The 15,728-nt window shown below is 42.1% G+C and overlaps 1 protein-coding gene across 5 annotated transcripts in view; it reads left to right on the top strand.

The window, feature by feature from the left end:
- PIK3AP1 (phosphoinositide-3-kinase adaptor protein 1) overlaps nucleotides 1-15,260 on the top strand; it is a 55,497-nt gene extending 40,237 nt beyond the window's left edge. For 4 of the 5 annotated variants that reach the window (XM_075025889.1, XM_075025885.1, XM_075025888.1 and 1 more), the window contains 9 exons: nucleotides 4,774-4,869; nucleotides 6,324-6,503; nucleotides 7,309-7,371; nucleotides 8,348-8,553; nucleotides 10,143-10,215; nucleotides 10,553-10,708; nucleotides 12,458-12,528; nucleotides 12,716-12,825; nucleotides 13,908-15,260. In XM_075025889.1, the coding sequence (XP_074881990.1) occupies nucleotides 4,774-4,869; nucleotides 6,324-6,503; nucleotides 7,309-7,371; nucleotides 8,348-8,553; nucleotides 10,143-10,215; nucleotides 10,553-10,708; nucleotides 12,458-12,528; nucleotides 12,716-12,825; nucleotides 13,908-13,962 (1,010 nt within the window). In that variant the 3' untranslated portion in view covers nucleotides 13,963-15,260. The remainder of the gene's footprint in view (nucleotides 1-4,773; nucleotides 4,870-6,323; nucleotides 6,504-7,308; nucleotides 7,372-8,347; nucleotides 8,554-10,142; nucleotides 10,216-10,552; nucleotides 10,709-12,457; nucleotides 12,529-12,715; nucleotides 12,826-13,907) is intronic. The other variant, XM_075025886.1, reaches the window with a different exon arrangement.
- The last annotated feature ends 468 nt before the right edge of the window (nucleotides 15,261-15,728 follow it).

The following is a 15,728-nucleotide window of genomic DNA, read 5'->3' as shown; positions in this document are numbered from 1 at the left end:
GGTGGAAGAACTAATTGTTTAAAGATGCTTGTTTCTTCTTCCCTACTGAAGATCACCACCTCCCTCAGTCTCCTGTCTCAGTTGCTTGTGTGCATGCCCCCTTGCCTGTTTCTGTCAAACAAGCCACATTAAGTTAAACAGTTCAAGCACACAGGTTTTCCTGCCCTCACTTACTCTGATTGACAGATCTCAGGAGGGAGTTTGGCTGGTGTTTTGGATGAATACACAAAACAGAGGCTGCTTGGGTGACAGGCATGGAGATGAAGAACTAGGAAAAGTTGCCATGGGATGGGAGAGGTTGTGCATTTGAAACTGAAGTCAGGCGGCTTTCCTTAAGCCTCCTCAGCAGCAAAGGCCCAGCAGGCATACGTCCTTTAGGGGGATCTTCTGCGAGCACAGCCACATCGGCAGGGTGACAGAGGTCTCTGGGATCAGCACCAGAAAGTTCTACTGGTGTGCAAATGTGCTGCAGGCTCTGCAGGGCTAGTAGGTCTAGAAAGGTAAAAACCCAAGCTGTTCCTAAAGTAGGTACTTATGATTCCTTTACTGGAAAGCACAGCCAAATGAGTCTGTGTTTTAAAATGTTTTCCTCATTGGCGAGATGCTATATATGGCTTATCTGTAATACCTCAACAGGGAATGCAAGTGTGCTTCCTGCTTCTTCTGGAGTTCTCCCAGCCTGTTGCTCCTGCACACAATGTTACCTTTCACTCAGGAGTCTTTTACTGAAAATCTGTTTTTCTTATGTAGTCTGTTAGTCTTTGCCTGAAGCATATTTACAGCTTGTCTGAACAGTGCTTAAAATCTACCTCTCTTGTAACAGGTAAGGTTAAATTGGCACAATGCTTGATGCTTAGATTGGTTGTCTCAAAGTGAAGGTATTTCAATATTATTTAGAATACCAGCACACAGGCAAACCCTCACTGAAGTTAGTGGGAATGCTGGCTGGTTTAGAACTGCCATCACAAATAAGGCTTCAAACTTTTGTACTGACTTAAAAGTTTGCGAGGATGAAAAACTCCCTAGGAAATCATAATCAATTCTACTGAGGTACTTTCTCCAGGTCAGAGTAACCCTTAAGTGAGTAGTTATGGCTGTGGTGTAGAGGACAATACCTGGGCTATTTTAAGTGTAGCCATACTGTGGCAGCATGCCCATTTATTGTGATAAAGATGTTCTTCCGCCACAGTTCTTCAGAGACTGATCAAAGGAAGGTTAGATACCACAGGGTCAATTTGTCTGGCAGGAACTGGTTTGAGAATAAGGTAACACAGGACTGAAGCCACTGTAATGGGTTAAAAGTAGTAGCAAATACTTGAATACTGGAGTGTTCTGTTAGTTCTTGTATTCTTCATCCCAGTTCTGATTTTTCAATGCATTTTTATGCGTTGTTTTTTCCTCCCTGCCTTTGGTCCTGGGGAGCCATTTACAGAGAAAGTGCAGAAGCTGTGCAAGGGCCCAATTTTACTTAAGCTGATGCTGCATGAGTTGCACACACCTGTGTTGAGTTGCTAGTTGTCCCTTTAAGTTTTTAGATAAATGATGGAATTAAAAAAAAAAAAAAAAGAAAAAAGGAAAAGGTTTTGTTAATCTACAGAACATTGCCGCCTCTTCTGCTGGAGGGGAGCATTCTTTCCCAGGTAGGTCTTAATGCCCTGAGCAGTGTAGATCATAAAGTACTCCTAACAAATCAGTGGGAACTTAACTAGCTCCTACTGTTACCTTGTTTGCTGTTCTTTAATAATGAGATTGAAGTGCCTTATTTAATTTCTTATGATTAATCTAATTGTTCCCACTTCAGAAGAACACTTCCCTCTTATTACACTTTTCAAATACCTGTAAAGTCAAACAATTTTCCAGAATATGCTCCAGGTTGGTACAGGTTGCAGGTCAATGTCATTTAGCTGAGTCACTCACACACTGTAACAAACAGCAGCTGAATAGCAAAAAGGGAGAGTTATCTCCATCATATCAGTCTGGTAGTATGAACTACAGCATCAGATAAAGTGCTTCGCTCTTTCTGCTTTTCTTTCACCAGCAACTCCTGCTGATTTTTGCAAAACAGTATTTTGAGTAGGCTGGAGTTGTATGCAGGAGGGACTCTGAGAGAAAGGACTCTTGAAAGTGCTGAAAACCTGTTTTGTTTGTGTGAAGATTAAACTGCCTGGTTTGTGTATGTGTTATTATGCTGTTTTACTTGGGGAAAGAATTAGGCTGTATTTCCTCTGTCCAAGGTCAGAACAGTGGCAGTGGCCAAGGGCTGGTGGCAACAAGTCCGGACTCTTAGCACTGTTTCCATATCTATGAACTGTGAGGACACTCAGACCCTAGATAGTGTGAGTTTCATGCAGAGGTTTAATCCTTTATCCTAGAAACTTTTCAGCTGACTAAAATCTGTTGTCCTGTAATTTGCAGACCTCCAACACCTAAAGAGTAGATGTTCATTCACATATAAGTTGTTATGCCCTTATTCTACTCTCTTGCATATCCTCCCCTTCCTCTACCATTTTATTGTCTTGAGACCAAGCTTTCAACACTGTCTGCATTGATTTTTATTTTTTCTGTAGTTAATGCAAGAAACAGCAGCCTCCTTGTCATCCTTGAACAAACTGAGAGAATTGTGCACAAAAATATAACTGCTTATAAAGTTCTGAGTTGTGATTTATGCCAACACATTGTAGCCTTTGTCTTGCATAATAAAGGACTGGTGTATGTAAAGAGGTAGCTTGCTTCATGCGCAGGAATACCTGGCTTCTGTTGTTTGCAAATCTTCAAAGGGGGTTGTTACTTTCTAAAGGGTGCCCACGCATGGATATTTTAGCTGTTGTGAAGGGTCTGTAGGTCATAACTTGTCTTCTGTATGCCTGTCTGTTCACAGGTTGGTTGAGCTCCTTTCTGAAGCCTTAAACCCTCTGAAGGGAAACTGAAACTCTTTGAATAAATATATTTTAGTTACTAGATTCTGACATCTAGGAACTACTTAACCCTCTTCCTGCTAACTCTTCAGACCAACTTTCCCCAATAGCCTCAGGAAAATCTGGGGACCTTTCCTGTGATACCCAAAGTTTGTGTGCGCCACCTTCTTGTCACATCTGTCTCACTAGCTGCTGCAGCAAGTGGAACAGGAGGCGTCAGTGATGAAGTAGAGAACTTCTCTTCAATTTTGGCACATGGGTGAGATGTTAGGTCTCATCTGTATGCAAAACAGGCCCATGAGCAAGAAGGTAGCGAGATGGCAATCATGTCTTCTAAGGATAACTAATTAGCTGATGAATTTAACTACGTTGACTATGTGATAGAAAACAAACGCTGCAGTATCCTGTTGCACTGCTGTTTTAGTAATCCTGCAGAGCACAGTCAAAACTGGGAAAGTACTATTCCCTCCACAGAGAACAAAAGGAACTTTGCACATCTATCACATTCTGTTCTGCCCTGAAATACATAAAGTAGGGGCTTTCCTCTGGGCCTGTATTTGCTACAGGTTCATTTCTAAAAGCTACATTAAAAATAATCGAGGTGGCTGCAAGGTGGAAAAATCGCTCTACAGAAAAATACAGGTTTGTAGTGCTGATTCTTTAGGATGCTCAAATGTCAAATCTGTTCTTCCATGCAGTGCACCGATATTTAAGTGAACTTTATGCTAGGTTGGTGGTGAGCAGATTAGCTCCAGCAGCATGCAGCTTGGCATGGACTGCAGAGCTGTTGCGAAGCTGCTGATATAGTTAGTCTGCATAGCATGCAGTATTGCTCTGGCTATGCTGGAGGTATTCCTGTAAGGTTAAAGCTAGTTTGGGTGCATTCACATGACTGTCAGTGGGTCCTTTGACAATTATTGTTTAAAAAAAACCCACAACATTCTAGCAAAGCAAAATCTTGCTAGCATATTCTCATCCCTTTCTCATAATCTCCTCAGCTTTGCAGGAAAGAAATAAGAAAGGTCAGCAAATATTAAAAAGACATTTATAGAGAACTGTTTCATATTCTCTCATGTAACCTAAGCCATCTAGTTTACATAGTAATAGATTTTCACAATGTGCCTCAGCGATTCACATATATCAATAAACCTCAACAGTTCATTTATACTACTCTTGGTTTTAATATTATTAGGAGCATGGTTACCTAACACTTTATTTCAGTTTTAGGATTAGTTTTAGGGTTACGATGAGGTTGACCCTTTTTTTTAAAATCAGAATTCTTCATGTCAAAACACTGACTTAACAAAGTACTTTATTGTTTGCTGTCACTCCTTTCTCAGTCTCAATTATCATCTGACCCTCTAAACACCCTCCAGTCCAGCTAATTAACTCAGCCAGCTGTTTTGACTTTTATCCAATAAATAAAACAAATACTACCTTCTGTGTCACGGGCAAATTGCCCTTAATGTCTTATTTTGCCAAGTCACAAAGTTTCCACTCAGTCTGGCCTCTCATGAGCACTGTGCAGAGACTAAAACCTTCACCTGGCCCACACACTCTCAGTAATAGCTAATCCTTAGCACCTGCTTGGAGCCTTGTCAGAACTTCTCAAGCAGTGTTAGTCACCCTCAAGCATAACTATCAGGCAGCTGGCAAATATTTGTGCAGACTGTATGGAACAGCAACTTAGGAGCCTTTTTTGAGGCAAGTGTCTGGTCAGTTGCCTGGCTTCCTCTTTGATTTTCACCATAAACCAAAGGTCCAGTCAGAAATATCACATAATTTTATTATATTATATTACATTGTTCTACATGTTTAAGGGCATAATCAACAGGTTCATCTTTCTGATTTTTTTCAGATGTAGAGATGCTTCAGTCCAAACCAGACACTCCAGTTGCTGGAGATGAAGTTTCTCTAACTACAAAAGACTCAATGCTGCGCAAGTTTTTAGAAGGTGAGACCTGTTTGAAAAGAGGGATGGTAGTAGCACAGTTAAAGCAATTAAATAGAACTTGAGATTTCTCCTTGTTATGTTATGAATAGGAGCTAGTCCACACTGTTAGACATGGACAGCTTTGCCTTAGTGGGTACAAATGAAACACAACAGAAAAATCAGCTCGTGAGGTGATTTCACAAAAGCAGTTAGTTTCTTACCAAAGAGGAGGAGTGGTTCCTAGTTCCAGTCCCTACCTACCAGTGAGTGCAAGCACACAGCTGGTATCTATTCAGGAATGGCTGTCTTCTGTCCTTATCTTAGTGATGGGAGTTAATTCTGGTGTCCTGACATGGGTGCATGCTCCCCTCATGGGCAGAGGCTGAGTGTAAAGTATAGCAGCACAAGCTAGTGATGAATTTTAATGTAGATGCTTTATTCAAAAGTCCATCCATTAGGAACAGTAGCCTGGAAAGAGGAAAAGAACTCCTGGCTCCCAAACCTGATCTATGCTCTGCGTCTTCAGTGCTCCCTCTGCCTTCTCTGACCAAAGCCAGACGTTAGATCCATGATATCTTCACTGAGCATGATTGGGTTGTCCAAACCTTTTCCTGACTCACCAGGTTCCATGGGATACATGCTCACTTTTTGTGGGTGGCCCAGCTGGACTCAGAGCAAGATTAAGTCTGGGGCTCTTAGCATCTTCTGTTTCCCCTGCCTTCACAGATGCTCTGGCAGTGCCATTGCATTGACTCAACTAAGTGTTACAACATCCCTAAAGGAAGGTCAGTCCAGTGGTTGGGGTATTCATTTGTGACTTGGTAACAGAGTAGGGAGTTAGTCCAGGGGCTCTTAATTCTTTTTGCTAGCATGCAAACAGAGGGAAACTAGGTTTTAAATCGAGTATGATAGCATTTGATGATTTTGCGGTCATGTTAGGAGTGAGAATAGAATGGGGATGATGAGGTGGTATAATAGTAGCTGGACTTGTTAAGTACAGACATGCATACCCAGGTCCCTCTGAGACACATTGTTCTGCGATCAAATATATTGTCAGCTGATGATAAATGCTCATTTCAGACAAAGGAATAATTCTCTGTAGTACTTTGTAGACCACCACAAGTAGCTTCTGGAAACCAGTGCTCCATTTGATTTGTTAACTGTTATAATATGCTAATTAACTGGAATAATTGAACTAACTGTTCCTCAAGTTCTTAAAAACAGTTATGAGATTTTCCACTATGGTTTCTTCACCAAAACAGATAGTACAGGCTTGGTGGCAAACACTTACATGCTACTAGATGTTAGTGACTTTATCAAGTCCTGTCTTGAAGGGCTTTGGCACTTTAAGTCACTGCAAAACTGGATTTTTTTACCTGTGAAGTGGCAAGCTGGGGTACATAGTGCATGTGGAGGGATCCAGTGTTCAGTGAAGAGGCCAGGTTGTTTTTCTTACAAACTCTACTCTGTTGTAGGCAGTAGCATGGATGCGCCAGATTCGGAGGAAGGAGTTTACCAGCGGTATGGTGAAGATGTATACTACTCAGTGGAACAAGATACTTTTCCACAGGAAATGGCTAGCAGACCTCCAGTTCCTGTTCCAAGACCAGAATCCAGCTCTCCACAGCCAGACAATGAGCTGTACATCTCCAAAAGTGAGTAGGGTACCAGGACCTAAACTGTAGACTAGTCAACTGTAGAATGGCCTTGACGTGGGCTCCAGTTGCCAAATAAACGCCAAGAAAATCTACACATTTTTGAGACCCCTGGATTATTTGGCTCTGGAGCTGGATTACTTTTGGGATCCAATTTCAAATCTGTTTTTCATCTTCTGCCTACTCTGAAAATGTGGGGATGTTGTATCCTGAGGTCTTGGTCTAATCTTGCTCTTAATTAAAGCAGTAGGACAACAGATTACTCCCAAATGGTATGAACAAATCCAACTAAATAGGAAAGATCCTGATATTATAAGGACACAATCAAGCTATTAATTGCTGCTCTGTAATGGTATCATTGATTCAATAGCATTTGTATAGGATATGATTCTATGCCTCAATACCTCCATCTGAGGTGGTGTTTAATTGAAATTGAAGAAAATTGTGCCTCCTAGTTTGCTAAGCAGTTTTGGAAATCTTGGTCATATTTCACAAACATTCTAACAAGAACTACGGTAATGTGTAGGAGAGCAATTTCAGCGACTCCTCCTTCACCCCACAACAGGACTCTAGACTGTGAGGAAAGCATGTCCAGATTTCTCTTAGAGGTGGCTGAGCTAAATTCTTTGAGGTCAATAGAAGGGGAGTTCTACTGTACAAGTCCTTATCTTGTTTCTTCAGTGGACTTAGTAGGGTAGCAGAAGTTGTAAGGCAGTGCAGAATTGTGTATGCTGCCCATATTCATCCTTGCTACTTCTATCTCCATGAGATGCATTTCAGTATCTAAAGAGTGTTTGTTTTACAGTTTTTGCACAGAAAGCTCAAAGACCTGAGAATCTCTATGTCCCTAGAGGAAGGGTTAAGAAAGGTAAGTCAGAAGTTCACCCTGAAAATATTTCCAGTAATCCAAAAGCAATCTGCTGAGGTAGCTTCATTTGTGTGAAATGTGACAGAATGGTCTGTTTTATAGGGCTCTGGAGATAATAGACTTATACGAATGATCCAACCTTTCTGACCTTACGTGACACTGGAAACTTTTTATAACTGCAGACTGTGAGGGGGGTATCCTTTTATCACTTAGTGTACTTATCCCCTGTCTTAGAGTTTATCCTCAGTCAGGATCATCATGATCATTGAAATCCTTTTTTATGCTGTGACTCATATTACTTCATGGAGTCAATGTCCCACTTTTGATCTTCTGGATATAGCCACTGCTTGTTGATCATTATTTCCTGGGATTTAACCTTCAGTGAACTACTTGCCATTGATCTCTGCACTTCCTAAACTGTGCCCTTATTCTTTCACCTCTTATCCTGTGCACTATCAGAGTGCCAGGAACCACGTCTGAGCTTTTATCTCACATGTTGGGAACTCCTCTTTATGTTGGAAATGAGTTACAAAGAGCCAGCATCAGTAGGATGAGTTTTCACCTTTCTGTTTCCGGAGTTACACTGCACAGCTTACCTAGGAAGAGTCTAGCTTTGTGACTGCCGAGGTGAAAGCTCTGTTTTGTGGATTGCAGAGGAGAGAGATGTTTTTGCAGTGAGGAGGCAGAGCACTTTAAGGACTACATTTTGTGCTGTTCACTTAAATTATGTTAAGAACAGAGATTATCCCTGGGACGTATTTGCATACAAGACTACCTCTCAGCTGGGCTCTTAGCCCTGACAAATAGCAGGATGGCATAAGGACAAAACCCTCTTCAGGTCAAGGGAAACTTTCAGTCTGTAATATTGATTTTTTTGCATCTCTGCTATATCAAGGGTGCTTGAGTTTCTTTGTATTCAGTGAGGAGGGCAGATGCCACAAGTTCAATAATATTTTTGGTGGTGTTCTCTCTTCAGAGGCAATAGTCAGGCCTGTAAGGGACCTGTCTCAATCAAGCATATATGATCCATTTGCTGGAATGAAAACCCCAGGTCAACGGCAGCTGATTACGTTACAGGAGCAAGTGAAAATGGGCATACTCACCGTTGATGAAGCTGTACTTCATTTTAAGGAGTGGCAACTGAACCAGAAAAAGAGATCAGAATCATTCCGTTTCCAGCAGGTACAGGTTTATTCCACTGTTTAAGAAATACAGCTGTCTCTCTAGGTCTATATCACAAGCTGTTCAGTGTGGGTACATTTATTTCCTGGTTGGAGCAAGAAGACTGCTAACACAGTCCCACAGCTACCAGAGTTCTCTTCTGGCACAGAGGGCTGTTCCCATGCAGCAGCAAGCAGGTTGCTGTTTTACAGATCTGTTTAACTTTCAGTAGTATTGCTAGTTTTTGGAGGTCTGTACACTAGGAACTGGGCCAAATCCAGCTGTCTAAATTACCTTTCTAAAGGTCACCTAGCACCTACCTGCTGGCAGGGGACTTCTGTGATGAACATTTAGCTTGTCAGTTCTCATCCATTTCAGATCAGTGAAGACTCAGCGTCCTGGATAGTGCATTGGCTTTAAAGTCCTATTTTGTAGATGGTTGGATCCTTCCCTGGGTATTTGGTGGCTCCAGGGCTACCTGTTGTTGCAGCTGGGCAAGGTCTAGCAACAGTGATTAGTTAAAGCACAGTGTTTGGGTGGCTTAGCTGAATGAGGGAGTCATTATGTTGGCAGCAGCAACATAATGTTTGGTGGAACTAGCAGTCATAGTTTTAAAATTCACATTCTCAAGTTAGAGTGGGGCTCCATCTTTAAAACCACTGCCTGCTTCTTTTGGAGCCCTTTGTTCATGCTGCAGCAGTATGTTCTCACATTTGAGGTGCTGGTCTCTGGTGTGTGATGCTGTTTTGGGAGTCGTCAGAACAAAGCCAAGACTTTTCTCCTCCTGATTCTCACTTGGAAGGGTCCTCTCTACCCAGAAACAGTCAGAGGAATCCCTTCTTCTGTCAGTAAAGAACACTGTGCTACTTTAGTAGTTGTCTATAGCAGAGATAAAGTGGCATGCTCTGTGTTCCATCCCATGAGCAGCTTTCGAACTCTCTGCTCCAGATCTTGCCTCATGGTACAGCAATTGCTCTGTCTGCTCTTCCACCTATTTGGGGTTTCCTTCTCTTACATCTGTACATATTTCCCTGCTGGAAAAGTATTCCCCCCCCCCTTTCCTTACTGTAAGGTACAGTATGCTGCTGCACAATGATGTAGACACTTTGCTCCCAGTTACATTTCCAGGTGTCCCCTCTTGCTTCAGTGGGGACATCCTGAATTCTTTCTGAATTGTCCCTCACACTCTGGGATGAGTGGCAGCCTCGTCAGTCCCTGCAGTCAGAATTATCGGTTCATTAGTACAGAAGGGACTGTGCAGTTACGTGATTGTGGGTCTTGTTTCTGTGCCAGTGTCACAGTGGAATCAGAAAATAGAGGGAGTTCTAAACCAAACATGCTGCTTATCTGCAACTGCCAATGACTCTGTGAACTTGATCTTACCATACACGTGAACAGCTGAAAAAAACTTGGCTTCTGAAAGGCACACATGGATTTCTGAAGGGAATAGATTAAAACCTGTTGACACAGTTTGGACTTCAGCCAGGTGTAGCAGACTTTCTAACAGCTTGGTTGCAAAGTTAGCTTGAAATATAATATTGGTATTGTCAGAATGCTGCATATCCTCCTTTATTCAAAGCCCTGAAAAGAACATCTTGTGATGTTTCTAGGAAAATCTGAAACGGCTACGAGACAGCATAACCAGGAGGCAAATGGAGAAGCAAAAAAAAGACAAAAGTGCAGGTAACAGTCTCTGATTCTGACATTCTGTGGTAAAGAAGCAGCTAACGATATTAATAGGCTTTTCAGGCAGAAATGTCACCGTGTGTATTGTAGTTATGTGATATTTTAATATTCAAATCTATGTGCTTCTTGGCTAAAACATAGGGAAGTTGCTTTACTACTCAGTTTTCCAGACTGAGGAAAGGATGCCCACATCTGCAGAGTGAATCTTGATTCATTCACGGATAGTTATGATCATCCTTACATGATTGCGTTTAACTTTGTTCTCATGTGCAAAGCTGTCTCTCAGAGGCTATACTTGCATAGACCCTTCTGAGCTGTTCATTTTCCCTTCCAGATTTGGAAATTACAGTACCCATTCGACATTCTTATAATACTTCAGGGAAACCAGAATGTGGAATATATGAATACACCCCCAGGAAAAACGTTTTCCCACCAAAAAAGGAGTTAAAGCGAGGCGACTGGAAAACAGAAAGCACATCCAGCACAACAAGTAAGCAAACCCTGAGTGTCACCTTCTCTACAGGAAAGCTGAATGGAAAACAATTCCCCAGCCTGACTCTGGAGTCAGCTCAGGGGACAGGACTTCTGTTCCTGAATCCCAGTACTGACACTGCCACCCCAAACCCTGCATGCCTCAAAGCTGGCTGTTCTCAAAACTGTAAAAGCAACCCCAGGTACCTGAAGTGGTTTGGGCATCTTGTGTCTGCATCTCTGCAGGAGGAGAAGCTGAAAGCTGAGTGAAAGATTCCCTTGAGCCTTCTCAGGGAAGGCATATCACCCATCTTCAGTTCTTAAAAGTAGATGGCAGCTGCTTTCTTAGAATAAAGAATGCTCCCTTGCCGTGACTCTCAGAAGGCAGTGTACTTTTCTGGTCTAAGGGCACGGTTATATTGCAGGCTGGGAACCAGTCTCTACATGTCGTTTCCTCAATTGTTGTAGATAAAAGACAGCATTTTTCACTGGTTACTGTGGGACCTCTCGAGTGACTTGGACAGTCTGCACATTTTTATTATCTTTGGTTTTTATTAGGTTTAATTTGTGCAAATTAAATCCCTGCACTCTTACTGTTACCACAGACTGAGCAATTCTTGCAGAAATCATTAAGATCATTTTGGTCCTTTGAAATGAAAACTGAGTCCCAATGAGGTTACTACCTTTGTGGCTCTTGGCAAGATATAGCTGGCACACATCCAGAGTAGGTGCCAGAGGCAGCTGACTGAGCCAATAACTTGCATGTAAGCAGTTGTGAGAGAGATGTTAACGAGCCTGTAGAGTTCACTGTGTGCAGCTTGGCTCTCTTTCCCATGGCATGATTGTGAGAATGGACTCTAACACAGTATTTAGCACTCTTAAGTGCTGCTGTTTGTACCAGCTGATGATAAGAGTTACCTCACCAAGGCTAGGGAGGGACTGCATCTTATGAGAAAACCTCTCTAGCCTCCATTTCAATGTATAGGTTTCTGAACAATAGGGTTTAGTGTCCCAGTATTGCACAGCCATATAGAACATTATGTATTTATGACTGAAACTAGCCACAGCACCGTAGGATATGTTTGTGAGTGGCTGTGCCCTACAGAAATGGCATGACTGATTGCAAAAACATTCCCTACTCTGAGTCCATGCAAGTTAAATGGGTTTGCATAAATGGTTGCTGACGGTTGTTTGAACAAACTTGTCATTTTTAGCTTTGAATGGACTAGGAAACATTCATATGATGAGTAAGGATTGTTGTGAGAGGAGGTGGTGAACAGCTATTGGGAACAATAACCTCTCAAGCAGTCACTTGCTCCAGGACTGAATGTGTGACAGTGCTCAGAGCCATCTACCTCCATGCCATTGTTAAGGACATGGGGACTGATAATTTAAAAACACATAAATGTTGGGTGTATAACACTTGTGAAAATATTTACCTGACTTGCCAGCTGATACCAGCACTGGATCCTTTCAGTTAGATTATGGTTGTGAGTATTTAACCAGAACCTGGACCTACATAGGGCAGAAATAGGCTAGAAAGAAAGCAAAGCTGAATGGTTTGGCCCTGTGGTCTGTGTTATATGAAGTGCCATTGTTTGGATCCTGAACATGTGAAAAATAACAGTGGAAATAAATTAATCTAAATGAGCATTAAATGATGTGTGCAAGAGGTAAACATGAGGTTAGAAGGAGTCCTGAGTTAGTGATTTGCAGTTAAATCACCAGGATTTAATAATCAGTTTGTTTTCTCTTGCTTTTACTCCAGGTAGTGCAAGTAACCGCTCCAGCACTCGGAGCATATTGAGTGTCAGCAGTGGGATGGAAGGGGACAGCGAGGTAAGCTCTCACCTCTGCTATATACTGGTCCACTGTTCTTAAGTACATGGCTTTGTTTTCATGCAAAAGAAAAGGAGCTCAGGGATGGCAATGCATTCGCAGAAATGGCAAAATGTAGCCACTTCTGTTGTGAAGCTAACAAGAACCAAATTCTGCTGGTCTGTAACCTCTTTTCTTCATTTTGTAGGACAACGAAGTCCCAGAAACAACTAGAAGCCGCAGCCCAGTAGCCCACCAAGCAGAGAGGCTGCCTTTCCCAGAAAGGCCTCCCAGAGTGCCTCCTCGAGGTGCAAGCAGGTAAAGCTAAAATGCAGCTCAAGCATGCGCTTTCAGTGAAGCAATATGGAAGCCTTGGGCAGAAAGCAAGGCAGGAAGTGAATCTGTCTTTCAACAAAATCTACCAGACTATTATTTATAAACACACACAGTTAGGAATTGTGAGATCCTTGTTTCTCATCTGTAATACTTGGTGGAGTTGGTTTCCTAGTCAGTAACATGCCTATGACAGCGCTGTTATTGCGGTGCACACACTGCAAGGGACAGCACTACTGAAGCACACAATGCTTGCCATGAGACATTGCCAGGTGGAGTAGCATCCTGCCTCTGGCAGAGATTTAGTACCTGATCCTCCTGAGAAGATCCTCTTGGAAGATACAAAGTGTAGTGCAGAGGGAATTCCCTTTTGGCATTTCCTTGGACTTTTTTTCTTTTTACAAATTTCAGATCTCTCCAAAGCACACTTGTTTACATGTGTGATTGGCCTCAAAGTAAGAACTGCACTGGTTTTAGAAAAGGTGTTGAGGGGTTTTGCCTTGATTTGATCAGACCACCACAAACTTAAGTAACTTGTTAACATTCCTTTAGTCCAACCAGTGCAAGTCTATGAAGTCCAGGCCCCAGAGGTTATCTAAGTACAGATGCTAATAAAATTCTCTAACTGTTAAAATAGTAATTACTAATGTGTGGGTGCAGTAAGTTCTCTATGTTGGCTTGGCTCTGGCAAGAATATAGCTGGAATTTATCTGTAGTTAGTTTTAAAAAAATATTTTGAATCTTTTGATCTCTTCCTATTGCTCTTCATCTAATTTTCAGGAGAAAGCTACTATACTATCAAAGTTTTACTCCAACCAAGTATTATAGCATCTCTTTCCAGTAATAGTGGAGTAACTGCAGCTGAAGAACTAACTTGGACAGGAACAGGGCTCTGGCACCTTGGCATCTGCTCTGTCACTGCATCACTTATAGCCTGATTTTCTTCTTGTATGTCTATTGCTTGTACAGTATTCTTAGATATGATGTTATTGCATGCAATGTGTTGTTCCAGAACCCTGTTCTCTACTATTTTTTAAAATTCATTTGTATACTCTGTCTTTTTATAGGCCTGTAAGCTGTGAAGGCTTTTATCCTCCACCTGTGCCCCCAAGAGGTCGCTGAATCTCTCAGCATCTGTGGAATATGAGATTTTTCTGTTTGTATGTGTGTTTGTACAGATATTTTTGGGTTGCCTTAAATTATTTATAAGGGGGAGCCAAATGTTTTCTTCTCCTTCTTCCTCCCTAAAGCTCTGGTGACTTTTCCCATGAGTTTCACCAAGACTTCTTGGCCTTCTATAACTTCTTTGCTTGGAAGAATTTTGGTTCTTCGGGACTTCAAGAAAAAGTATCATGGTTGAGGAGAACACTCGTGTGTCTTCGCAGTCCTGGACTAACATGAAGTTTCCCTTTGACCCAGAAAGAACATATGTCCTTTTAGAAACTAAATCCTGATAAGCATTGTTATCAAAACCCTAGATACAACCTACAAGGGCTTTACTGGAAAACATGCTTGAAAAAGTAAAGAAAGTTGTTCGAAGACTTTGTTTGAAGAACACTCATTACAGCAGGAGCAGGTCAATGTACTGCTGTTTGGTGTAACATTTTGGGTACGGACATACTGACCTTTCAGAAGGTGTAGAATTTCCTTCCAGCAATCATTAAACCATGAGAGGATGAGAAGTTGTCTTTATTCAAGAATGTATTTTGCATACAGCCTTGAAATCACCTTTCCCTTTCCTCTTCCCTCCCTGAAAAGGACAGACATTAACAAGGTGTTGTGTGTACCATGAAAATTCCCAAGGCAGCTGGTAAGGGACCTCCTGTATCACAAAACAACGGTACTTAAACCTTTTTTGGGTATGTTGTTACTTGAAACCACATGACTGACCTCTCAAATTAGAGGAAGGAATTGGCAGCAATGCTGTGTTCTGTATGTCTTACATGTGTTCATTGTAGAAGCAGTACGAAGGCGTTTCACTTAATGCTCTGGAATAGTATAGCAAGTCTCCAATTATAAATGCACACACCTCACAAATACCAGCCGTGTAATTAGCCTGCTGCAGTGGAAAGACGCAGCCTGGGGGCTGGACTCTGCTTGCTCTACTCTTCCTTTGTAGCAATGTGAATGTGCAACAGCTGTATCCAGCCTTTTTTCTGCCTGAGGGCTTACAAACTTAAGGAGAGCTTCCTGGTTTGGCTCTCTGTGTTCCAAATGTAGAAAGCATGTAAAGCAGAAATTAATTTGATTCCTCATCTCAAGGGACTCGAATGGTGGAAGTGAACTGTTTTGGTGTATGGTTGGTTGGTTGGGGTTTTTTTCCCCCCTTCCAGGCCTTGCAATCTTCTGTGCATATCCTGGCCCGTGGGGGCTCTGGTTGTCCATGAGTGATGCAGATGGGAATTCTGTGAGATAACGTTCAGGGTAGACAATTAAGGATCATTACTGACTTGGTTTTCAAGCCATTCCCCTTCTTCCAGCCCTGAGAGAGACATAGATACATCTGTGTTAGGTGATCCCTCAGGTACAGGTAGGAAATGTAAAGCTTCTGTCTGGTCATGTAAGCTCCCCTTAATCTGTAAGAGAGCAGGCGATAGAGTTGTAGCTCCTTTCTCTTGCAGGGTGGCAAAGCCAATGTGCGGAGCTGTGGGAGTGACAGATGGCAACTGTGACTCAGCCAGCACTGAATGAAGGTGGAGAAGCCCCTGCTGCTCTCCGGGGTATAGGCATAAGCTAAATATCATCTACACATTAAACTCATAGGGTATGACTCTAAATACAGTTCATACAGTCTCTCCTTTTGATGACAGAGGGATGCAGGTGTTGTGCTGCAGGCCTATAGCTACAGTGGTGACCTTTTTATCTTTTTTTCTCTTCTTTTTTATTTT

Source organism: Buteo buteo, chromosome 4 (assembly GCF_964188355.1).
Source record: "Buteo buteo chromosome 4, bButBut1.hap1.1, whole genome shotgun sequence".
In the NCBI taxonomy this organism is placed as follows: Eukaryota; Metazoa; Chordata; class Aves; order Accipitriformes; family Accipitridae; genus Buteo; species Buteo buteo.
This window is presented reverse-complemented; position numbering and strand designations above follow the sequence as displayed.